The sequence below is a fragment of the Parasteatoda tepidariorum genome, chromosome 8 (assembly GCF_982258835.1).
Source record: "Parasteatoda tepidariorum strain Cologne lab strain chromosome 8, Ptep-v5.0, whole genome shotgun sequence".
Classification (NCBI taxonomy): Eukaryota; Metazoa; Arthropoda; class Arachnida; order Araneae; family Theridiidae; genus Parasteatoda; species Parasteatoda tepidariorum.
In genome coordinates this window covers 222,045-249,680 of record NC_141762.1, presented here as the reverse complement: position 1 = coordinate 249,680, position 27,636 = coordinate 222,045, and the positions used below count along the sequence as shown (strand labels likewise).

The 27,636-nt window shown below is 31.5% G+C and overlaps 1 protein-coding gene across 1 annotated transcript in view; it reads left to right on the top strand.

Moving 5' to 3' along the window:
* LOC122269110 (LHFPL tetraspan subfamily member 7 protein) overlaps window positions 1–27,636 on the top strand; it is a 140,988-nt gene that overhangs the window by 6,966 nt on the left and 106,386 nt on the right. Inside the window, exon 2 of the mRNA XM_043040722.3 lies at window positions 8,430–9,111. Coding sequence (XP_042896656.1) covers window positions 8,610–9,111 — 502 coding nt within the window. The 5' untranslated portion in view covers window positions 8,430–8,609. The remainder of the gene's footprint in view (window positions 1–8,429; window positions 9,112–27,636) is intronic.

Sequence of the window (27,636 nt, the reverse complement as noted above, 5' to 3'; positions counted from 1 at the left end):
GTTAGCTCAACTGCCAAGGGATTCTGACTCATGATCAATTTAACACTGAGGATATTTTACGCTAGCTCTGTGGTCGGTGCGAGCCAATAGCAGTATTCGTATCAAGCAGCCACAGCTGGGATTGGAACCTGATAACTTCATTGGGAGGGGAGCTCTCTTCTCCCTGAGCCATCGCGGCTTGCACGAGTTCCCTTGTATTTTGGGTTAGGCTCAACATTAAGAGACTATGAAGTTGAACATTGATGGTCGTAAACCCAGAAAACGAGTCTTCATCGCTGGTTATAGTAAAATGATTTATTAAAAATACATAGTAAAGACGGCTGAACAAAATTCTTTTTATCTTTTAATGCAATTAGATTTGATATTTACAAAAATCTATCTTATGCAAAATGCACTCCATGCTATCGAGTTAATTTAATTAAAATATTCAGATATTTTCAAACGTTAAGAATTATCAAACCTATTTTAATTTTTGTATTTAAAGACATCTACATAACACTATTAGAAAAAATGTAATGCACTTAAAATGCATATTACACTATATTTTTCACCCAAGTTAATTTACAAAAGTATATTTTAATGCAATTTAATTTAAATTATCCCATTTATTAAGATCGAATTGACAGAAAAGTGTACACAATAGAAAATTATTTTCTTCTGTCATTATGAAACCCTTCCGTGAAAAAAAGAAAACCTCTCTATTACTTAAAGTTCTATTTTTCTTCATAGTTTGTTCAACCCCTCATCCATCATACAATGTGTGTGTGTTAACGTCAGCACCCTTTCTGGCGATTGAGGCGACACTTGATCGATGAAAATTAACGCCAAAATTGCGGCGGTAAAGAGATTCTTGTGATTTAGGTTCAGTGCAGTCACTTTTCGAACTCAGCAGCTTTTCTGATCCTTTTGTTGCTAAAATAGTAACTGAATAGAGAAACGAAGATGGGCTAAAATTTTTATTTATTTCGATAAACCGCCCTATGAACCAGATAAACGACTATGTGTGTATTTTATCTTGTTTATTATCAACTGCTGTCTTCGAATGTTAAGGATTCTTTAGAAGCTATTTTGCAAAAAAAAGGGGTAAAAATACAGTTTGATTGCTTTAAACCTTTTTAACAATTTGATTACTTAAAAATAAATCTTTAATTTTATGTTGCAACTGAAAAAATGGTTATTTTAGCTAACAATTATTTTTGAAATTAAGAAAATACATGAAACTTTTTTTTAAAAAAAAGCGCAATGTCAAAGATTAATAAAATCTGAGAATAATACTAAATACTTGTCTACGATTGTAAACAGTGCAGTAAAATAATACGTTATTAAAATATTATCATTGAAAGGACTGACTTTCTTTTTTCTCCACTTCTCCAATTTTGAGTTATTTTCATTATCAGTACAAGTTAATGATGGCAAAAATTTCACTTAGCAGTTAGGAATAATTTCCGAACTCATAAAAGTTTAAATAATTGTAATTTAATAATTTGCTTTTCCAAAAATTTATTTCTTGAACAGCCTCATAATTTAATTATGTATACAAGAGACTCTGGGTAATATAAGTCACACTTTTCTCCTTTAAATGTAACATTTTACGACTAAATTTACATATCTATTTGTTGTAAGTTGAAATGATATAGATAAGACAGTACCGGTAAAAAAGTACTTACAAAAACGGAGACCATACACACGTAGTGCTCAAAAAACATAGTTGTGCGACATAGTTTTTCATGGCATTAAAAAATTATATAAAAAACTATGCCGCGCAAACACTTGATATTTTTTTTTGGGGGGGGGGAGGTACGATAGACCTGACAACTTAAATTTTCATTTAGTATCCAGTGGCCGGTAGATTCTAATAACGTAGTAGCCACTTTTTCCACAGCACTAATAGGTCGGTGTCCACCAATGCCGATAGGTCCTATTCATTTAATAGCCACTTTTTGCTTTTCATTTTTTACTTGGATTAAATTATATTTTTTAGAAAAAAAATCATATTAGATATAATCTACGGCTATATAAAGTTAATTCAACAATAAGAACAATACAAATATGTGAGAAAATCTAATTAAACACACTTGACTTGATAGTATTTAATTAAAAACTTCATTGCCTTCAAATTCATTCAAAAAATTCATTCCCCTATTCTCATTCTCGTCGGGCAAGTCTTGAAAATGGACGTCTGCTTTTGAGTGCTTGAATGACGTCTATTGTTATTTACAATATGTGTATTTTTGAAAGGAAAGTTTTTAATTACGTCAGAAATATATTCATATTTAATCACATTTTAATTTTCACGAAATTATTAACACTAATTTTTAAAAATAATCATTTTAATATTTTAATGTTTGAAAAAAAATATAATTATAATTTATTTCATGCGTTATATCTTGAGATAATTCGTAAATCTCACGTTCCGTCCGTGTGCATTTCTCCTACCCTTGTTAAATAATTTTAGTTTTTAATGAGTTGTTTTTACTATAAATTTTTTTTAAATATTTTAGTTAAACCTACCATTAAAATCTTTACTTTATCTTGGTAATTATTTTCTTATCTCTTCTTTAGGCAACTTTTGACACTCTTTTCTTCGCAGCAAACATTTAGCATGCAAAACTCCTTTCAAAAAGTGTTTTATTTAAGGTGTTTATAAACTCATAAAAAATTCTTTTAACTCAAATTCTCTTTACCAACTTGTCTAGACAAAAGTTTACTTAAGTGGTCAAACAATCTTTTTGTAATTTTTAAGTTTTGAGAGAGCTTGTCATCTTTTATACTTTAAGAACAATCAACCCAAAAGAGTTTAATTATGAACTGTCGATTAGAATTAAGAGCATTCGTTTATTCATAAAAAATTTTAATGAATTTTTGCAGTGTTTTTATGCAATTAGTATATGATGACCTGTATATTACACAATGATTGACATATCCTGTTTTTTATCTTATTTTGTTTAACAATTTTTATTCGTTAATTGATAACAAGGGTTTTAAAAAGAAGAAAAAACACGTTTTCATTGCTTTGATTTTTAATGCATAAAAACAAATATTTTATTTCGATTTTAAGGCTATGAAATGTTGATCCCCACCCCAGGAGGATAGCAGAGGCGGGACTAGGACGAGACTGGACATATGCCCAGTACGGAGCACCATAAATAACTTTTGATCTTGTGATGAGATTTTCAACGCATGACTAGCTCCAGCCGTACTATTCCTACTATTTTCAAGTACCTTGAGCTCAATCTTAATAGTTCAATGGTCCAATGACTTCAACTAGGCTAATTAATTAGTACAGACGTTCTAAATACGGTAAAAATGAACTAAAAATCCCTTTTTCTCTGAATAAACTTTGCTGAATTCTGAATAAACATTTCTCTGAAATTTTGATCAGGAGAGCAGTTGAGCTTTTGGAGCCCTTAATGTCAATTAGCACTTTTTGCTTATTTTGTCATAACTCACGAACTGTTTATGCGGATCGAAAAAAGCAATTTTGAGCACATTTATACAATTTGTTTATCCAAAGATAATTTAAAGCAAAAAATTGTTAATAATAATTTATTAATATTTTATTCAATAATATTTGAAAAAAATTTGAATAGTAACGTATAAAAATTTTACATTATTTCGAAGAGTGTAATTTTATAAAGGGAAATAGAAAATTTAAACGAAATCGGGTAAACAGTTCATGTAAAATCTAGTTTTTAAGAAATTCTATACTTAAAAATGTAAATAATAATTAATGTATTTCATTGCCTGAAATTATTTTTGGGTAATCGAAATTCTAATTGTGCGTAAAAATTTTTCAATTCGCTCAAAAAATTAGATATTTAAAAAAATTGCATCAACGGGTTTTTTCGCTCCTCGCAAGACAATTGGGCAAAATTTTTCAGTTTTGAGATTGCGACCAACAATTTTTGACTCTCATATTTTGAGGGTCAAAAATCCACTTTCGCCTAAAAGAAGATATGTTCATTCAGAATAAGTTTTTTTTGTGTCTGATTTCGTAACTTAAAATAAAGTCCGCACTAATTAATTAGCATATTTGAGGTCACACTTGTAAGCACATGAAAATAAGATCATTAGATTAAAAAACTTTACCTGGTGTTCCGTTTTTATTTTTCATGCTATACAACATTAGCTTTTTAAATAAAACATTTCAATAAAAAAGCACTAAGAATAAGCTGTGCTATTTTTTATATCTAGTTCCACGTGGCTACAAATACATATATATATATATATATATATATATATATATATATATATATATATATATATATATATATATGTATATTTGTGTGTGTGTGTGTTTTAAATATAGTGCAAATTTTTATCCAGATCATGCATATATGGCTTAAATCGCTCAAAAAATTGCACTAGTTTGTCCCAGCGCTTGATTCAAGTGATTTTTTGTTTTCAGCGCAGTGCTCAAAATTGCAAGGCTAAGGATATGAAGATGATATAAAAATGAAGGTTGATAAGAATAAGTACAAAAATGGTTTGACTGTTCAAAACCTATCATAAAACAAAGTACATAATTGATTTATCTTTTTAAATAAGAGATAAATGATTTCATTAGTAAAGTTAATAGCTGTAATTTGTAACAAAAATTTCGTTGCTTTTATGCTTTACATAAATAATTATTTTATTGGGAAACACACTATAAAACTACCCGGTCAAGAAAATATTAATTACATTCAACTTAAATAATTGCCATGAAAAAAGTTCTATATTGAAGTTAAAATTCCTTTGTTTTAAAAAGAGAACAAGAATCTAAGCACAAGTCTAAATTAAAAAATGTGGATGACTTTGTTACGAAATCCTCTTACTAAGTATGGCTTATGGAGACTTAAAACAAGGATATATTTTTCTTTGAAAACAGAGGGATTAAAAGTTGAACTTCATTAAAAGTTACGGGGAAAAAGGGGAATTTATTTTTATTTAAAGTTTGTCTTCCTTACAACTCGTGTTTTTAATGTTTTTTTTTTTTTTGAAAAATAAAAAAAACTTCTTAATAGGGTTTGTAAGTTAATTTAGTTTCAGTTCTAGCAGTATAGAAAATTTCATAATTTTTTGAAAAGTTTAGGAAGCAAAATATATTTTCACTTTTTCCTGTTCTTCTCTTCCTGACGTTTAAATTTTTTTTCTTTGATGTTATTAAATCAAATATTGTTTTCAGAAATCACATTGCTCCAGGAAAATTAATTAAAACCTTGTAAATAAGGTCACATATACAGGTATGGGAAAAAACACAATGAAAAGAGCATTCCGAAATCCAGACGGAAAGAGTGAGTAACAAGTTTGGTGGATTAAATTGTGTAAAAGGAAGATTCGAATAAATGGTTCACAGTGGTGTCGAATACAAAATGATGGAAACTGACTAACGTGGTCTTTGTTATTAATCGGCTGTAGTGTTTACGAAGAGCTAATGAAGACATTCTATAGAGTAGTTATGGTGATCTTTCTAAACTTTTTTCTATTCCAATGAAGGCAGGCGAAAGTAAACACTGTTCTTTTGTACGTTAATTCAAAGGGGCTTAATTGGACGACACACCCCTCAAAAAAATTAGTCTGCTTTGCAGGCTTATAACTTACACAATTTTCAACGATTTTTTTTTCAAGTAGTATTTTAATTATTCCAAAAATTTCATTTAATTTATTGACTATTTTTACCGTTATATAAACTCATGTTTGTGAAAATTGCAACACCATGAAGGACTTATGCGAGTGAGCTGAAATTTTTAGGAAATGCAAAGTAGAGCATGGTATGCAAATGATTAGAATTTCAGACCCGTAGCGCATGCGCATGCTGAGCAGCGCCCTCTGAACGGCTGATGGATCCGAATAAATGGACGGCTGTAGCGAGGCGTGTATGGTTATCGGTGGTAATCTGCTTCTGGTAAACGTTAGCTTAGTCGTTGCTTATGTCTCTTCGACGAAAGAGAGCGAGTTTTCAACAACTTACGGAGTTTGAACCGGGGAGACTCATCGGCATTCGGGAAGCTGGATTATTTTATTGTACAGATGCCGCTCGTGTGCAGCGTAACAGCAGCACAGTGATGCGTGCTTGGAAGCAGTGGACGAACGAGTGTCAGACAACTCGGAAATCCGGGAGTGAGTGGACCCCGAAATATCACGTCAGCTCGCGACGATAGTCTGTATATAGGTAGGTTATCTGAACAGCTACCGGTACATCAGTGAAGTTCTACAGCCTCAAGCTGTTCCCCTCCTTCAAGCCTTGGCAGGCGCTGCATTTCAACAGGACAATGCCCACCCTCATATTGCTAGGACTGCTCAATCCTTCCTTGCATCGAGGCAGGTGCAGCTTCTTCCTTGGCCGTCTGCGTATTCCCCGAATATGTCGCCGATTAAACATGCGTGGGATTTCGCTGATCGGCGTCTCACTCGTGATCCTCGTCCTCTTGCTTCTACAGATGAACTTTGGGTACACATACAAACAATATGGAATGCTCTTCCTCAGACAGACATTCAAAATTTGTTTGACTCCATGCCACGTCGTGTAGCAGCACTTATTGCTGCGTGTGGTGGTTACACAAAATACTGATATTGATCTCTTGTTATTGTTTGTTTACTTTGAAAGTTTAATCATTTATTTGTACTACTACTAGTCAGCTGTGTATAAAATTTCATTTAATTATGACGATTACTTCATGGTGTTGCAATTTTCACAAACATGAGTTTATAAGAAAACGCAAAACAAAACAATTAGTTTCCTTAAAAAATTGTCCATATCTCTATAAATCTAGGCTTACGAACTTTTATGCAGTTATTGTATATTATAACCAAAGTACAGGCTTATCACTAAATTTTTTGGTATAGGGTGTTTAAAAATATTCTTTTTCGCTCGTAATATATTGCTGGTTCCTCAAGTCTCTGAAAGCTTTAAATTTTGTTGATATAAGTATGAAAAAATGTATAACCCAAGTACCTCTAAAGTTATAAATTAATTCTCTATTTCTTGCAAAGTGTTTTTAAAAAAAATGTCAAAAATTGAAAGTGTGACTTTTATTATTATAGTGTAGTGTATCCGATTTCCTAGGTAATAATAACTCGCAAATCAGAAGTCGGTGAATCTGTGTTAGTTTACTATTAAATGGTTTCTTGATGGCAAGCAGTATGTTCTATAATACTTCTCGTTGTTTTCTAACATAAGGTCTGCACTTTTTTTATGCTTATGGGTTCTTATCTGAGGTTTCAGGTAGATTGTACGACACATTTAAGGGTTAAAGTGGATCTTGGCAGAGAGTGGATTTGACGTCTAAAATCTTGCCGAGCTTTTGTAGAGGACGCTAGTTGATTTCAGTGCTGAATTTGAATCAATATTTTTACGATTTACCTTGACTTTCAACTTATCAACGTATTGCGTCCTCTGCGAAAGCGCTATAAGGAGAGTCACCGGTCAATTCTGATTAGAAAACAATACGCTGAATTGTTTAATCCAGTGTTTATTTCATTTGATTTCAATGTTGTTGTATTCAATGAGATGTTATGTTCGTTCATTTATAAATATCATTTGATATCATTAATAGCCCTGCAATTAGCTGATTAAATTTCATAGCGACAACAAAATTTTTTCTACAGCAGTATTAAAAAGAGTACCAATTCTGTCTAACTAACTATAAGTAGTTTTTATTTAATTAGAAATCTCCTTGTTCTATGAGTTAGTTTCAAAATTACAGGGATACGGCACTAATACTTCAAATTTATTCATTGAAAAGCAGCAGCGGGTAGCTTATTGTTTAACGACTGTAATTAAAAATACATTTAACAAAAATTATTGAAAACTTTTATTCCTTTGTACAATACGCAAAAAATGAACCATCTTAAATAACTTTTGATCTAATGATTCGATCTTCCTGTTCTTAGTCTTAATGGTTCGAGGTGGGGGACTCAAATATGCTAATTAATTATTCCAGACGATATTTTCAATTACAAATTTAAATACAAAAATGTACTTTCTTTGAATGAACATTCATTTTTTCTGCGTTTTTAAATTTCTGGCCCCAAATATAGGGGTTAACCGTAATCTGGGTACTAGGATCCCAATAGTTTGGTCAGGAGAGCGAACCGAATTCTAGACCATTTAATGTTAATTTTACTTTTTGCTTATATCTTTAGAAATTTTTAAGCAAATCGAAACATTTTTGAACACAAATATAAAGTTAGTCTATTCAAAGATAATTAAAGGCAAAAAAAATTTTTTATAATAATTTATTATTTTTTGTCATTGTATATAATAGTTCGAACTCAGAAGCTGGTAGACGGTTTTCTCTCAAATTTTGAATTTTCCATGTAAAATTAAATTCTTTAAAATAAAGTAATTGTATACCTTATAATTCAAAATTGTTTTGACTGCACACTGTACATCATTATTTTACTATTTCTTGTAACTTATATTAGCATTTTTAATATTTTTACAGGCTACAAGAAGACTGCTTGATAATTATCTGATAATGCCAGATAAAAGCATGTAAGAGCTTAAGCTTTTTATTGCCTTATTTAAAGCAATAGTAGAAACTACATTATTCAGAAAAAATTTGGAATTTGTGGTAACGTTTGGAACAAAAAACCATGTGAATCTCCACACTTATTTTTGAACAATGCAGGTCAAAGTGTGCAGACACCAATGCAAGCATAACAGCAACACCAAACCGCAATTTTTTGGTTCCCATACATCCCCTTGCACTGTGGTGCATGTCGAACTAGTAACTTCGTGGCCAGTGACGATCCTCTGGATTCTCCTGTCATGGCTCGTGTCCACACTGGCAACAGCTGCCTATGTGCATCCAGAGTGGTTTGTTCGAGAGACACAAGGGAAGACAGACATTCTAAAATACGACCGGGATGAACTTGTCACTACCCTGGGGATGGTGTCTGTGTGCCACCGCGGACAATTGAAAGGCAGTTTAGAAGAATTGCAGTGTAGGAACTTTGATGAGGACTTTCCATCGAGTTCATGGCAGACTTCTTACGTACTGTTTGGAAGTGGCTGCGTCCTACTGACCTGGTGCTCTATTCTAGCTTTCTGCAATGTGTGGATCGTTGGTAAAAAGAATAGACAGTTAGTGGCCATGCTCATAGGCAGAATACAACTGGTGGCCGGTGAGTACAGAAATATTAAATTTTCATTTAATTTTTTTCTGTCAAAAATCTTTTAGATTCAGCTTTTTTAATGTCACATAATACAAAAGATTACTAATTTATGGATGGAATAACATTTAGATCCGAACTTTTTTATGACATATAGAACAGATTAGTGAAATGGAGGAAATCAATTTAGATTTGATTTCATCCATGCCGTAAAGTAGAAGAGATCAATAATTAGATTTGACTTTCTCTATGACATATGGAACAGATTAATGAAATGGTTGAAATCAATTTAGATTTGATTTCATCCATGAAGTAAAGTAGAAGAGAGCGATAATTTTATTTGACTTTTTCTATGCCATATAATGAAACAAATTATTAATTAAATGTTAAAAAAAAAATTTCGAATGGCAGGTACTGAACTTTATTCGTTTCGCCTTAGAAGATGCCAGATGTGTTACTCATTTCGCGTTACCCAGTGGGCACCTGTGAACCAAAGTCACGGAGGCGTTATTGTCATCTTTATTGTCATCTGTATTGTGCAGTTATGAATTTTGTAATGGTTTACTTATGTACCGAGTTTTGTGCGAGCTAGAATGTCGTCCAGACGTGGACTATACGGTTAAGGGTTTTGCAAACCTAGGTACGTGTCCACGTCTGGAAGAAAAGAAAAAAAAAGTCACGGAGGCGAGTAACATTGCCCACGCCACAGTGCCACAAACCCGTTCATAGGGTGGGACACATTCACACATCACGCACAACAGAGGACAACACAAGAGAGAAACATCCATGCCCAGAGCAGGATTCGAACCCGTGGCCATTGGCTTCGCAGTCAGGCGCGCTAACCGCTCGGTCACTTGGCCGGCAAATGTTGAAAACTAATTTAGATTCGACTCTTTTCGTGACGTGTTATAGAACATATTACATGTTCTAGAATTGATTACAAAACTCTCCAAGCAGTGTAGATTAAACTGTATAATTTAATTGGACAAAGAATCAAAATTTTCTCAGGTGTAATAAATAAACATGAGGTATACTATCCTGGGTTGCCATAACTAGTCTTTTTTCCTACAGTGTTTGCTTCCTCGATGTTTTTCTCCCTTTTGTTTTTGTGCCGATCATATACTTTCTAACTCTTATTTATTTTGTTACCTGCAATAGTTGTTTATAAGTTCATTTTCTGTAGATTAAGTTTGACATATTGTTGCATTCAACATTTTTCGGTACAAAACGGACTCATTTTTAAAAATTGATGGGAGATGACATTCTTGTCTTCCGCATATCTTTGATACAAAGAGGACAAAAGAGGTACTTTTCCGTTTGAGGGTAAAAAACATAATACTGTAGAACCTATAATATTAGGTACCTTTTACCGCCATACCAATGATACGAGGTTCGAATCCCGGCGTTGGCTGGTTGATACGAATTCTATCCCCGGCTTGATTTAAGATTCGCTAAACTGATTTTAATTTAAATATATTTGTATAATTATGCTTTCTTACTGAATTTTTTCAATAATCTTTGTGATGCTGAAATATGCATAACATATTTCCTATCATTTAAAAAATCCTTTTTCAATAAATAAAAATTATTAATATAAATCTGTAATCTTTGTATACCACAACCATGAATTGAGGGCAAAATAAAATCTATTTTTAGAGATTCCACCTACTTCTGCCTAACACTTTAGCGTGGAATTCGAAAATCGTTAAAGGCTTGCTAATGTTTTGATTTCATTAAATTCGTTATTATTTCTCTCGCTTTCTTTTCCGCCTACACGTTTGTATGCGTAAGGCTAAGAAAAAGAGCCTCGGCATTAAATTTAACCAATTAATGGCCAATACATGGATTTCTTAATTTTCCTTGGCGAAAACTATTTCAACGTACGCGTTACACTTACATTTTTGATTTCTTGATGGATGGAGGTGACTTGTGGGGCTTGACCCTGCAGTCGCACCATCCGTGCTGTTTTCTAAATTTATTAATTAATATGCATGGATATTTTTTTTACTTTGGTGCTCCATATGATTGCACATACATTTCAAAAATAAAACATTTTTATTTATTATAATCTGATTCTTTATTAAACAATTTATGACTTTTGCTAAATAATTGCTTGCCTACATCAGACTGGAATAATATATGGACACCTATCAGCATCCTCCTCAACGAATGGTAAATTCGCCGAATGTTATGCTAATCAAACCTTTTCAACAAAATAAATTTCATCTAGCTATCAAAACTAATGTTTCTTAATATCAAAAAGCATTTCCTTGATATTGTGGCGTAACTACCACTACAAGTATTAAATACCAATTCACTAGTATATGAGACATGTTAATTTGATTCTATCTTGAGGTTCCTTTTGATAGATTAGAAGGGTGACATAGTCGATAATGAAATCCCTGCAATGTAAATGGAGCCAAAGACCACACGGAACGAAGTTGGATTTACAAAGCAAATTTAAAAATCATCTACTAGTCTTCAATTCATAATTCTTTTTATATTCGCCGCTACTTCGAACCATATATGGCAGTACTTTTACTTTCGTTACTTGTACGGCCGGTACAAGTAAAAAGTACGTACTTTTACTTGCACTTTCGTTACTTTTTTAGGGAAAAAGTACAAGTATTTGTAACGGAAATGTCGAATGAAATCGTTACTTTTTTATGAAACTCGGTAAGCTTTCTAAAAAAAAAATTTAATTAAAAAAAATACTTAGGTTTTTTTAATTTATAAAATTAATGTGCAATATATATGCATTCAGAGCTAACTTCGTGTTTAAATACCTTGACGTCCCGTGGAGCGGTTATTCAGCGTGGCTAAGCACGTTCTGAGATATTCTCGCAGCAGACTCACAAGGGAAACTAGGGAAGTGTGACTCGCCAATTTTGAAATAAACTAGTGGGATGTATGCCTTATGAGGAATAATTTTAGGGGGCAACATTCGTTTCGGCCCATAGAAGGTCCTATGAGAGAGAAAAAATTATTCAACATATAGAAAAATCGGTATTTTATTACTTTAATGCAGACTATTAGTCATTGTAATTACCTCATACTCCAATTAATTTTTGTGTTACTTTCACGTACTATATAATGCATATTTATTGTCAAAATTGATTTCGAAAATTTTATATATCTGTAGTTTTTCCGAAAAACCTGTTAGGCTAATTAAAAAAAAAATTGACATCAAACTTTTTAAAATTTTAAGAATTTTTTTCTGAAATAATTAGAGTATGTAATTGCAAATCAATTAATTAATCAATTAATAATTAATTAACTAATAATTAATTAATAATTAATAATTATTTAATTAATAATTAATTAATAAATTTGCCAATTAATTTATTAATTGGAAAAGTAATTAATCTACCAATTAATTACAAATTAATTGGAGTATGAGACAATTACAATAACTAATAGTCTGCATTGAAGTAATAAAATGCTCCACTTCGCGTGCAGGTCGTCGGGCTACCGAATCGGGGGTGCCATCCCCTCTGCAGAGGATCAAAATTGTGATGGCATGTCTTCGGATCATCCTCAGGGATGTTTCCCAGACCGTCGCCCATAGCCCATTGTGCAGCTCCAGTGCGACGTAAATGAACTACAACAACAACAAGTAATAAAATACCGTATTTTCTATATATTGAATTATTATTTTTTTCTTTCATAGGACCTTCTATGGGCCGAAACGAATGTTGCCCCCTAAAATTATTCCTCATAAGGCATACATCCCACTAGTTTATTTCAAAATTGGCGAGTCACACTTCCCTAGTTTCCCTTGTCAATGAAACCACTTTCGAAATGCAATTATTTTGCAAAATGAATAAAAATACTAATTAGCAAGTTACTTTCATTCATTTTCGAGTCTTATGCATTTATTTAACACATTTTAAATAAAAAATGTTGGATTTTGTCATTACGTTTTTCAATTTTCTTTTTGAACTCACTAATAATACATTTTTCTCTTAATACATTTTTTACTAAATACATTTTTACCTAGTACATTTTTTACTAAAATTATGTTTACGCCCGACCTTGTCAAACAACGCCCAGTCAAATCTCTAAGAACTTCAGAACTATTTGTGCTATCCGATCAAAGCTATCTGAAACCCCGTGTTTGCTTTGTTTATGTTTGTGCTTTTAAAACGCATTTCTATAGAGTAAAACAATTTTAAATCAATGGTAATTTAAATAAATAAAAATAATAAACTAAAAATTAGAATCAATAGATAAAATTTCTTTTTCATGCAAATCCATAAAAAGTTTGATATTAAAATTATATTTGATTTTTAAATTATATTATGCGATTATATTACAATATTCTTCCGAATTTAAAAATAAATTAATGTCCATAACTTTCAAAATTAAAAATAATTAAATAAATAACAACAATTTTGCAAAAACATTAAAGAACGTAAGAATATTATTCAATAAAATTTTAGGTTACTTTGAATTTTCGATTTCCCAGAAATGTACTTTTAAATCGTTGCTATTTTTGTTCAGTACTTGTACTTTTACTTGTACTTTTTACTCGTTACTTTTTTAAATAAGAACTTTTTACTCGTTACTTTTTAAAATAAGAACTTTTTACTTTTTACTCGTTACTTTTTTTAAAAATACTTGTACTTTTACTCGTTACTTTTTAAAAGTAACGTTGCCATATATGCTTCGAACTAGAGGAGAATGCTTAGCTGTGAAAACTTATTGGAAATGGATGGACCTTGACCCTGAATTGGTTTACGATGCTTTACGTTCGACGTTCAACCCTCAGTTAAAGAATCATCTTCATTTTCTCCCAAACTTTCGGTGTTAATTCATGATTCATCGGAAAGAAGAAACTAATTTTTTTTTCCTATCAACTTTCATTCTTGATTATGTTATTTTTGGGAAAATCTCCACATCGTGATTTGTGGCAGAATCATCGCCAAGTCTTGGCAACTTCCGGGCAGCGGCGCGCGAGAAACTAAAAAAAAAAAAAAAAAAAAAAAAAAAAAAAAAAACATCACAGAAAGGGACCAACTCGAAATGTATAACTCGTAGCCACCCCCGGGCTAACATCTACAAGTTTTTCTTAAAAAAACTTTAAGTTTAAAATCTATTTGGCACCTTGGCGATTGTAGTTGGCGCAACAAATCACGATACGGAAATATCCCCTGGTTTTTAAGTTGTTTTCATGGACTACTTAGAACTTTCATCCGTTACGCATCCTTTGTGGTATTTATTACAATTCTTTATATTTTATTTTTACAAAAATTATTTCAATTTATATCTTAAAATTTTTGAGTACCAAATTTATAAAGCATTCATATAAATTTACTAAAGAAATTTTTTTAAGCATCTAAAAATGTAAAAAAATTTTAACTTCTAAACTGTAATTTAGTAACTTATCCAATTTCGCCAGTTAAGATATTTGATTTTATTATTAGCCATTTCGAGAATTTTGAGGATGATACCGTTGAAGAATTAATTGAAAATTTTTAACAGAATTTAAATTATATAGTTCGTGTTTTTATTTCAGTGATAAAGATTTGCAATTGAAATTTTATCTAGCCATCGAAACTAATTTTTCTTGATATCAAAAACCATTAGCCACGGTTTTCTAATTCTATGCTAATGTGCTAGGCTGAAGTAGATGAAATCTCTAAAAATAGATTTTATTCTGCACCCAATTCATGATTGTGGTATAAAAAGATTACAGATTTGTGTTAGTGATTTTTATTTATTGAAAAGGGATTTTTTAAATGATAGGAAATATGTTATGTATATTTCAGCATGACAATCTTTATATTAGGAATTTAATTGTACAGATGAGATAGGTTCGTTGATGCTTTAAGAAGTGTATACATTTTTAAAGAGCCCTGTCTATTCCTTAAAAAAAGCCTGTCTATTAAATAAAAAAAATTCATATACAATCTTTTTTATCCTTGTTAAATGAATAATTTCAAATATTGCGAAATTTTTAAAGTGGTATAACATCTTTTTTATAAAGTAGTTGCATTCATCTTTTAAGGATTTGGATTCACTTTTTAAAATTATTTCGGAGAGCTTTTTTTATTTTATTTAAGAGACTTGTTTTGATTTTCTTGTGGCCAATAAGATGCTTGTGTATTTTGCTGCTATGTAGTGAAGAAACGGGAACTTGTAAAGTACCAATCGAGAAACAATAATAAGGAGGGGTTTGAGCTAAAAATGTCACATATTGTTAAAAATAGCTATATTCTGTACGTTGTTATATTCCGTATAATGTTATATTCTGGTATATACAGTCCCTGACGAAGTTATTAAACGCACTGTAATATTCTATGTGAAATCTTAATTATCACTTGATACTTTACTGCTTTATTGTTTTTAAGTGACTCAAAGCGGTTTTCACTTGTTTACGCTCGTCTACTGGTTAAATTAAACAATATATAAGTTCGAGGATTGAATAAATTATACGATATATTGTGTAAATAAAGAATATTTATTATATCAGGTATTACATTAGTATATTGTAATAATTAGACCCCATTATTAAACGCACTGTAGTTTTTTAATAATTACATGTTTTGCAAGAATTTATATTTAATACTTTAATATTTAAACATACATGTACTGGGTTTTTATATAGGAGATCTTTTTCATTCCTCCTATTTTCATTTATTTTTAACGCATGACAATGTCAACCCATTGATACATGAACGTAAACAAGTGCAAACCAGTTTGCAGTCGTGTAAAAACAATAAAGCTGTATAGTATCAGTTAAGATTTTACAAAGAATCTTATAGTGCGTCTAATAATTTGGGAAGTAATTAGTCTCACCGAAAAACCACTATTATTGATTATGAGATAGCAAATTTCAGGTATGTCGGATGTATAAATTGACTGCAGAAAAAACCAAATATGAAAATTTTTAAATTTGAAAAAACTAAAAAATAATATTAAATCTAAAAAATTTTTACAAGCTAAAAATATTGCACATTGTTCTCTCAAGAAATTAAACATTTGTCTTCAAATAAAGACGTTATGATGCGACCTCTCAAATAAAGATGCATTAATAAATGCTGTGACGAAAAAGGTGAATTCAAATGTCATCTTTTAAAAAGTGTGAAGTTTCGAATTCTTTGGATGAGGTTGAAGACGACTTTTTGTGGAACTCGGTAGATATGAATGAAGTAGAATTCATTGGGATCCGCAATGAAAGACAATGCAATCCGACACAGATGGTATTCTAGAAATTTTAATTTTGTACTTTTTTTTGCACGTCTTAAAAGTTTTTAACGTGTTCTGTTTTTTGAAATACTCTTAAACAAATTATGTTAACTTTTCTTATTCTTAATTTTTTTCTGAACATGAAAGGAATAGTTCTTTTTTCTTTAAAGAAAAAAAAAAGCTTTAAATGTAAAGAAAGTATGATGAGAGAAAATCATAAATCAATTGTAAATAAGATAAATTGACACTAACTATTCATAACTATTTCAATAAAATTCATAACTTTTTCGTTGCTTAGAATCATCGATGCATTACAATCAGCGAATGTCCGAATTTATCACCTGTGTATAAATCGACTTCCTGAGTTTCGTAAAATTTCGGGAGATTCGAAAAAGTCGATTAGTGCGCTGATTTATACTGTAGTATTTATAAACCTTTCGTGTATACTTAAAAAATGTAAAATGTTTAAAAGTATTATTTGAGCCACAGTGTTACGCATGCGGTCATTTGTATCTTTTTACTGAATTTACAGTTTATAGGAGGTTGCATATTTGAAGAAAATGGTTTTAAGACAATGGCACTTTTCATGATGATGACAAAGCGAGCATCAAATTTCAGACGTGAATCTGCAAGGAAAATTAATTGATTTACAATCTGACCCGGCCCTAATGATTTACTTCCTGTTCTCGAGTTCGTAATAATCTTTTACCTATAATTACTTAATGCACCATCGTTGCCACAGCTTCTATTTGAACAATTAATGCCTACATTAATCGTAACATTATACGCTTCCGTGTAGAATGATAACTGCGCTGTTTTGAATTATTATTATAACTTAGCCGAAGCTGACAACTAGGTGTTCCAATTACAACGACGTTCAGCATTTTAAGATTGCTTTCAATTTAATTTAATGAAGGAAGAGTTTGATGCATTGAAATATCTACAAATGGTACAATTGCTTTTAAATTCCATTTCCAAATATTTTAATAAATTGTTTAGCTTTAAGGAATTTAAAAGCGGTATTTTGATCATTTTTAATTGTAGAATAATGTTTTGATAATTTTTAAGTGAGCAATTTTTTTAAATTAAATAAAATATGGGAAAAAGAAGGGGAAGATAGATAATATCTTGCTTTCATGGTGTTCAGTTTTAAGCGAAGGGATTTTTTTAAATCAAATAATTGAGATATAATATTCAAAATGAAAATAAGGAACTTAAGAAGGTCTTAGTGTGAGTTTTTGCCTGGATCCAATGCTTTAAAGTAATTTTTTTTGGCTCGAGAAAACTTTTAAAATTTTACTTTAATTTACAAAATAATCAAAGATTGTTAAATTGCCCAGACATAGAACTAACCCCCATGCATCTTTTCAACTGTGCCGCTATACTGGCGCAATTGCAGCAAATAAGTGACAATCCGTGGGCGGACTTATATGAAGAAAATTGCCTTCAAATTGCAGATGTTGTATATAGACCTTTGATCACATTTAAAATTATTTTCTGTCCATGACACGACACCAACCAACCACCAAAGATTGCTATAATGCATCTAGTGATGAATAATATATGTAGCCAACAAGTTATTATAATAATAATTATGATAAATAATAATAAGTGTACCTAATAAGGTGTTTATAATGTAACAATATTAACTGTAGCTATAAGTTACGTGATTAATGATGATAATTAAATGATGGTAGTATGTTTTTACAATGTAATATTATGTAGCATGTAAATGTTTACAATATAGGTAACAAGTTTTTATACTCTAGCTTATGATCAATAATAAATGAAGCCTATAAAGTGCTGCATAGAAAACTTATCGCCCATAGATTCATATGTTATCTATCTAATGATAAATAAGAAAATGTTACCTATCCTTTTTTTGGCTTCTTACCGAATAATTAATTTGGCTTTAGGAACAGCATAACAACTTATTAGGATTCTTGAATTCATTAGTGAAGGTTTCTATAAAAAAGGAAGTCTTTTCATGCAGGACGTTTCCAAAGCGTTTGACTGTTCCTAATACGCCGGCTTAATACATAAAATGATCGAGAATAATACTCCGAACGATATCACCCTCCTCATTAAACAATAGAAAATTTTCCATTCGAGTTAACTACTACTTCTCATCAACTGGACAAGATGGTGCTCCTAAATCTTAGGACTCTTCTTAATTAGTTTTACGGATTAGATCAAACCTCAATCAACTCACTGTTTTCTATGCTGACGATACAATTATTTTAAGTAGGTCCATGTGGCCAAATAGAGAGATAAAAATGTTACAAGACAACATCTGTGAAGTAGAAAGTTGGTGTAGTAAGTAAATGAAAGGTCAAAATCAACACTACGAAATCAAATCCCCTCATCGTTAGAAAACATTGTAAAAGAAAATTAAATGTAAACGGCAATATAATACTATTCAATGAAGACATCCCAAAGACTTCAAAAGCCAAATATCTAGGCATCACACTCACCCGTTCTTCATATCTCAGATATTCTTAGGAGAGGCAGAAGCAGCATTCCAAGCCCTAAGACCCCTTCTTAATAGCGATTCAAGAATGGCCCTTAATACAAAGAGACACGTTAACATAATATGTATTCGACCGATAATTTGCTAAGCTTCCCCAGCCTGGCGTGCCCTAAGCAAGACCCAAATAAAGAGATTTCAAGTTTTCGAACACAAACTTTCAAGGCGTATCCACCTGGTATGTCAGAAATAAGACCATTTATAATGAATTCAAAATAGAAAAAATGAACCATTACCTTCAAAAATTGAATGCTTCTTTTTTAGATTTTGAACTAATCGACTCTAACGCTAAATTTAGTCCAGTCACAGCTTTCTTCCTCAGTGGTGAACAATTTTGGCTATTTTTTCGAAATTCAGACAAACTGTACACTCTGTGCCTGCGAATCCCGACTTGCTGGGGGGAGGCGAAGGAGTGTACAGAGAGTCATAACCTTAAATTGAATATATCTTTAAATATTGTATCTTTCTTTCTTTTGTACAGATTTTATGTCTTTTATTGCTTATCATCACTTGCTATCACGTTTATATTCTAGACTGCATTTTTACGAGCTAAACCTTCACCCAATATAGATTTACAATTCGCTATCAATCCTCCCCCCTTCTTTCAACCCTTATTATTATTTAAACTTAGATGGAGAAGAAGATAGAAGAAGATTAAACTTAGATGAAGAACCTCCTGGGTTAGGTACTCTGTTAGCACTGTATTTGTCTAGTCAATCTAACAGGAAGGTATCAGGAAGGTACCAGTAAAGGTACCAGTTAGACTTATCAGTCTAACTGGTACCTTTAGATAAATGATGCTGGACATTGTCGGTAGCCTAGCCCCACAAGTTATACTCTAATAGAAACATTTTTATAATGCTTAATTAATGTGTTGCACATTGTAATTAACCTATTGTTACAATGCAAGTATTTTATACTGTTGTAATGTAACTAATGAGGAGTTATGAAATATTGATAAGTTGTTATAGTGTACATGATCAATAATAAATAAAGTTGAAAAGTTATTATGATAATAGTTATAAATAAGTAGTTAATGTATTTTAATTCCTAATAGAAACAAATGAGCTAATTCTACTACGATTGTAAACTCTTCGTACATTTTACTGTCAATTTTATGACAACCATAGTACTTTTAAATACTATTATAATACAGTAACAACTAATAGCACTTTTAATTCAGTATTTTATCTCTGTTATTTACTTCATTATTTGTTACGTTTAAGGAGTCGAATAAAATAATTAAACTTTAGCAACGGAATTCCACTACACAAACAGTTTAAATACGCGAAAACTAATGAAAATAAATATATTTTTGTCACAGGAATAATGACAAAAAAACAAATAAGCTATACATATTTTCTTTCTGTTGACATCAATTTCAACTCAACTTTTTTCTGAAGTAAAAAAGAAAGTTTTTTCAGAAAAAAAAATTAAGAACAAAATGTCATTTACATAATTGTCTAAATCATTTCTCTTTATTCAGCTGAAAAAGTTTAATTTATCACCCGCATAGGGAAGTGAAGGAAAAAAAATTGATAATATTTCCTTTCCTAAATGCTTTCAACGGTCTCAAACGAAATAAACGGAATAATTCATTCGGAACCGTCTGTCAGAGGGTTGAAAATAAAAGTACATAGAACAAAACCGCGCATAATTCTTCGGTACCATTAGAAATTAAAATGAAACATTAACCTTTTATCTAGCTAATGGACCTAAAATGGAGACAAAGAGATTTAGAAACCGGAGTAGGGTCATTTTTTTAATTGAAAAGGTGACCTTATGCATTTAATTTACGTACGGTTAAATATTTCCATGCATTAAAACTTCATAGACTTTTTTTCAAACCAAACAATAATGAGCTGAATGGGGCGAAAAAGTTAAACTTGATAAATCGCTGAAACTCATAAAATGACGCTGGAGGTAGGTGGAAGATAAAGCGTAGAACGAGCAACGGAACAACTTAATTTCTCCAAAATAACATTCTGTGAATCTAAAATTAGAGATACTTGATTAATCGTTATCATTAGCTTACAGTATAATGTGATAGTTTGGTAATATGACGTTTTAATAATAATAATAAAATTTAAAGTACAGCTCACAAAAAAAGACACTCTATATAACTTGATTTAATGATGGAATCTTCACTAACTTGGACACAATCGTAATAGTTCGACGTGGTGACTTCAAATATGCTATTTAATTAGTGCAGACGATATTATAAGTTACAAAGTCAGACACAAAAACGTACTTTCTCTTCTGATTTCTGATCCACAAAATGTAAGGGATAAACACAATCTAGGAAACAGGGTCCTCAGGAGAATGGTCCAAAGCCCATTAATGTTAATTTTACTTTTTGCGTATTTCACCCTATCTCGAGAACTTTTAGAAGCGAATTGAAAATATTTTGCACTAAGTAGTAAAATTCGTTTATTCAAATATAAGTCCATACAAAATATAACTTTTAGTAAATTTGCATCGTTTTTTTTAAATTTGATTTTCTTCAATTTTTACAGCATTTTATGAAAAGTAATTTTAAATACCAAAGCACAAAATTTGAGCGAAACGGTTGAATAGTTCCTGAGAAATCAAATTTAGAAAACGTCGTATTTTTGAAATTCAATTTCTCAGGAACTATTCGACTGTTCTCGCATTTTGATGTTTAAAATTGCATTATTGTAAGAAATTGTATACCTTACAATTCAAAATTACTTCGACTATTTTTAAGGAGTGAAAAATGAAAAATAATTACTATACGTTATATTTTGCAAGGAGCTATCTTTGTATAAACGAATTTTGCAAATGTGTACACAAATTTTTCAATTCGTTTAAAGAGCTCTCGAGTATCACTGAACAATCAGGTCCATATTTTCCAGATTGCAGCTTCCCCCCCCCTATATTTTGGGGGTCAGAAATTCGAATCCTTCAACAAAAAAAAAGTATGTTTATTCAGAGAAAGTGCGTTAATTGTCTGATTTCGTAACTTAAAATATCGTACGCACTAATTAATTCGAAGTCAACCCTTCGAACCATTAAGATACTGTCCTAGAACGGCCGATCAAAAGCTATTCAGGGTGGTCCGTTTATTTTTTGGCTCACTGTGTCCATTTAAACTGAATTCTTTAGTATTATGCATGACAAAGCGTACCTCAGAAAAATGTGTCAAGAGTTTCACTTTCTGCTGATAGAAGATATAAAAAGAAGTTTAAGAAATAAAAAGTATCCTTCCCAAAGCGTGACAAAACACTCATGCCTAAGTAATTTTACCGTCACGTTATGTTAAAAGGCTTAACTACTAATTAGATTGGTAAGCTTATTATTTTTTGTCGTATTATTTTTAGTTGAATTTGTGAATTTTGCTGTAATCATTTGGTTACATTATTTTAGTTCCACAAAATTCTTAAATATGAATTTTTTGAGAATGCCACTTGTTAATGAAGACAAAAGTACATCTGGTAAGGAAAATTATAATTTGTTTTATGTAATTACATTTCTCACTATATTTCTTGTTCTTTAATGTATTTCAATGTTGAATTAGAATACCTATTTGAAAAAAAATCGCAGTCATCATTAATCTTTTTAAGAAAAATAAAGACGGAAAAGCTATTTATGAAGTTTTTCTGTGCAGAGAATTTACCATGTGATAGAATGAAATAAACAGGTTTAAATAAAAACGTGACAGAAATTCCTTTTACGAATTATATAACTAAAATCTATGACAATAGGTTTGATTAGGTCAGAAAATTTTGTTTATTGAATTGATTAAAAAAGTTTGCTTCCACACAATGCACAATATTTAAAAAAAATCAATTAAACTAGTATAAAATTACGCGATCCTATTTTTATTCAATAATTTTTATAAAAATTAAGCAGAAAACGGCAGCCTTAAAACGAAGTAGTGTTATTCATTTATACTGCAAAAATAGTTGTTCAGAAGTAAACAAAAATGAGACGGACACTAAGTTATAAACCTTAGAGGGTCAACAACTTAAATCTACAGTATCAACTAACCGCTCATTAAATAAATAGCTTTTCTCACAGTTATCAGCTTGAATATCATCTCATTTATGGTTTTGTGACTGTTTGTATGAATACGTCAAAATAATAAATAAATTATAGAACAATACATCAATTCACTATCTGCGATGTTTGACCAAGTTCTTCAACCGAAATTTAATGTGACTGAAAGAGCTAAAGAACAGCTCACACATTCTATTGAGACTGAGCAACAAATAAGCACACTTTCTTTTTATTGCGATTTTAATGCTAATTAGTATCAAAGATCAGCTGAAACTAGGTCTTATCTAAAATAAACTTTAAAAACAGGAGTGAAATAAAATCGTTTTGCTTATTTGTACTAACAATATCATTTAATGAAAAAATTTCAATTTTTAAATTGGTATAAAATGGTTATAACCATAAAGAGTTTCTTAATACAATCACGGAATTTTGTTCTTCCCCAAAAAAAACGATAAATATTTCTGAACAAAAAAGATTTCGTTTTTAAAACCAACAAAATTACTTACTTCTCCTTATATTTAGATACACTTTTTTAAATTTTTTAAGGATCAAAATAATTCAGGAAAAAATAATATATTAATTACAATATTTTATGCAAATTCTATTTTTATGAGTTTTAGATAAACACTTTTAATTTTCATCTATTTTTTTTTAATTCATCAGTTTTAGAAAAAAAAAACTTACCTGCTTAAAACAAACATTTTTATCCAAAACTAACAGTTTCTTATTATCATAGAAAGCGTTTAAAGAAGTTTTGTGCTTCAAAAATGTAATATTTAACTTTACAAAAATCTTCAAATTTCGATCATAGGCGAGATTTTTTGTAAAATAATTGTGAAATATAATTATAAAAATTATAAAATCTTTTTTTTTCTTTTTACCCAGTAATTTTTTTTATCGAAATATCAGATTAAAGAAATTATGACACTTTCAATTCGTTTCACAAAATTCACCCAAGATATCAAAAGATGAATAAATTATGTTTTCTTAAAGTTTAAAAATATTTAATTTGCTTAACGCAGCTGAATTAAACATATAGAACCAATATCTTCGCTTTATTTGATGTAACGATAAGAAAATATTCATTATAAAAAATTGAACCCATTTAATGATATAAAAAAGTTTTTGAAAATTATAAAATTAAATTATTAATAGAAATGTGTTGATTCAGGTGTAAAAGGGAATTTTAAAGAATTCTCGTTTGCTAGTACGAAAGAATAAAAGCTTTAATTAAAACTCAGTTTTCGGAAATCAGCGCGGAAAGTCACAAAACAAATTTAATATTTTCTTAAGTAAACGAATATTTTCGAAGAATTTTAAATTAACTTTTAAATAAATATTTACTCTAGCGGATATAACCTAAGATTCTGTTATACTAGCAAATAAAATAGTTTGATTTGGCAACGCTCAGGATATGGTCTGAAAAATTTTTGTCGCAGACGATGTCGAAAGTTTGCTTTAAAATACGTTCTATTTCATTCGTGTAGATTCCCATCAAAATGTCTTTAAAGTTAAATTTATGATGGGATGTGCTTAGCTCGGGATAAACGCAGCGTAGAGATTTTTTTCGCGAGATTGGAATACGCCCAACCATCTTCAGTTTGAATGTCTCTATGAATGACAAAAAAGATGGAATTTTTATTCCAAGATACTTTATGACAGTGTGTATACTTAGAAAAAGACGCCTTTTTTTCCTTTTCACGCCCTTATAGTCACATTTGATTGTGAAATTTGTTTATTTACGATACATAAAGGAAACTTACTCAAATCAATCTTCTTTTTCGTCCGGTAAAGTATATATATGATTTTTAGACTTTTTTCTGAATAACATTTTTTAAAGAGGGGAAGAGTTTAGACATATTTTTTTATATAATATATCAGCGATTGATGTGTTGGAAAAGCTGAAAGGCTACGTAGAGAATGTTTTCCTTATAAGATAAAGAAAGAAGAAAGTTATTTCTATTTTGCACTTTGCTTGTATAAATGGTTTTCAATAGATTGCACTGCGGAAATAATTTCTTGTTGCTTTTAAACTCCTGTTTGTGAAAATTGCAACACCATGAAGGAATCGTCATAATTGAATGAAATTTACTACACGGTTGAGTGGTAGTGATGCAAATATATGATTAAACTTTCAAAGCAAACAAACAATAACAAGAGATCGAAATCAGTATTTTGTGTAGCCACCACGCACCGCAGTAAGCGCTGCTACACGACGTGGTATGGAGTCAAGAAAATTTTGAATGTCTGTCTGAGGAAGAACACTCCATATAGTTTGCATGCGTACCCAAAGTTCGTCTGTAGAAGCAACAGGACGAGGATCACGAGCGTGGCACCGACCAACGAAATAACACACATGTTCAATCGGCGACGTATCTGGAGAATACGCAGGCCAAGGAAGAAGCTGTACCTGCCGCAATGCAGGGAAGGATTGAACAGTCCTAGCAATATGAGGGCGGGCATTGCTTGTTGAAATACAGCGTCTGACAAGGCTTGAAGGAAGGGAACAGCTTGGGGCTGTAAAACTTCACTGATGTACCGGTTGTTGTTCAGATTACCCACAATTCGTAGCAATTGAGATCGTCCATGATATGCTATGGCACCCCAGACCATAACTCCGGGTGTTTGTCCACTGTGGCGTTCGATAATGCACTCCGGAAGGTGGCGTTCACAGGCATAGCGTCTGACACGAATGTGGCCAGTATGGTACCACAAATTAAAGCGGGATTCGTCAGAAAACACGGTATGCTGCCAATCAGTACGCCAGTCCTTATGCTGATTGGCCCATTGTAGCCGCAGGCGGATATGGTTCAGCGTGAGGGTTATCCTGTATAAAGGAGTCCTTGCGCGTAGTCCACGCTGCAGTTGACCTCTACGAATTGATGAAGCACACAATGAAACACCTGTAGCTATGGACCACTGTGCTGCCAGTTGTCTAGAGGGAGCCATACGGTCTGTCAGCACCATGTGGACCAGGTGTCTATCATCGCGAGCTGACGTGACATTTCGGGGTCCACTCCCGGATTTCCGAGTTGTCTGACACTCGTCCGTCCACTGCTTCCAAACACGCATCACTGTGCTGCTGTTACGCTGCACACGAGCTGCTACTGCACGATGAGACAATCCAGCTTCACGCAGGCCGATGATTCTCCCCCTTTCAAACTCCGTAAGTTGTTGAAATCTCGCTCTCTTTCGTCGAAGAGGCATAAGTAACGTCTGAGCTAACGTTTACCACTAGCAGATAACCGCCGATAGCCATACACGCCTCGCTACAGCCGTCTATTTATTCGGATCCATCCGCCGTTCAGAGGGAGCTGCTCAGCATACGCATGCGCTACGGGTGTGAAATTCTAATCATTTGCATATTATGCTCTACTTTGCATTTCCTGAAAATTTCAGCTCACTCGCGTATGTCCTTCATGGCGTTGCAATTTTCACAAACATGAGTTTATATATATGTGATTGATCTTACCAATGCGAGTACGTGATGTTAAATCTGAAATTAGTTTCCGTCTGAAAGCTACAGATATTTTCAAAATGGTATCTGCAGTTTATTTTATTTTTTGTCTGAATATATAGGCTTATATACACTTGTTTGTTCATTTGAAAATAATATTTAAGACGAAAAAGCGTGTGGCCTTAACGTATCGTATCATAAACTGAAATGTATTATCGCCTTTTCCTACCATTTCCCACGTGGCAGAAAAGCGATGACGTTAAGTAGCCACTCGAGGGAATTTTTAAAAAAAATCCTCGTTCAGTTTAAATTGCTTAAAACTGCAGCTGAGAAATAGATCTGAAATCAGTGACGCGAAAGATCTGTTAAAAAATCTCATGCAACAGGAAAAAAAACAGTATTATTAACTGAGTATTAAATATTTTTTAAATATAAGTTAGTTCCCTTCATCTGAGCTTGATTAGAAACTTGGTTTTCTTAATAACAAAAAATAAAGCATTTAAAAGATTTAGAAAAATTATAATTTGAAAGTTTGTTTAAAATGCGCATTGTTTTATAATATATGCCTTATGAAAGAAAGAAAAAAACATTCATATTTTGTTAGTTTTTCATTTTAGAAATGATGCATTTTATTTTTTATAATAATGTTTTTAAAAAAAGTATTCAATTTTCTCTTCAAGTGTCGAAAATTTATCGCATTCTATCATATAAGCATACAACTATCAGCATTCTATCCCATACAACAACTATACGCAATCTATCCTATACAACAACTATACGCAATCTATCCTATACAACAACGATACGCTTCCTATGCTATACAACAACTATACCCATTCTATCCTTTACGACAACTATAAGCATTCTATCCTATACAATTGCACTGTAAATTAAGGTCATGAAACTTTATGGAGAAAGGTATCGCAACTCCGGGTACCAATACTTTTACTGTAAATTCAATATTTACCGTAAAATTTAAATTTCCAGCCAGGCAACTTCAAAGCCTTTTTCCCAAGCCAACTCACTAATCCCTGTACTATCCCTTCACGCTGTGTGGTTGAGAAGAATGCTACGGCTCTCTATATACACTGATCTAGACTATTTTTCTCCGTTTAATTTACTATGCAAGTGAATATTACTGTAGAGACTATATTTCACCGCAACATGACATTTGCCTCATAAGTTTCATTTTTTTTCAATGCAGTTCCGCATCGGAATTATTGTTGATAATTGCGGAGTTCACAGCCTCAAGATCACCTTATAACGTTTACTTATTTATTTTATGAACCAGTCCACAGAGTTAGAGAATCGGACATTGGTCCGGAGGGGTCGAGATTCGATC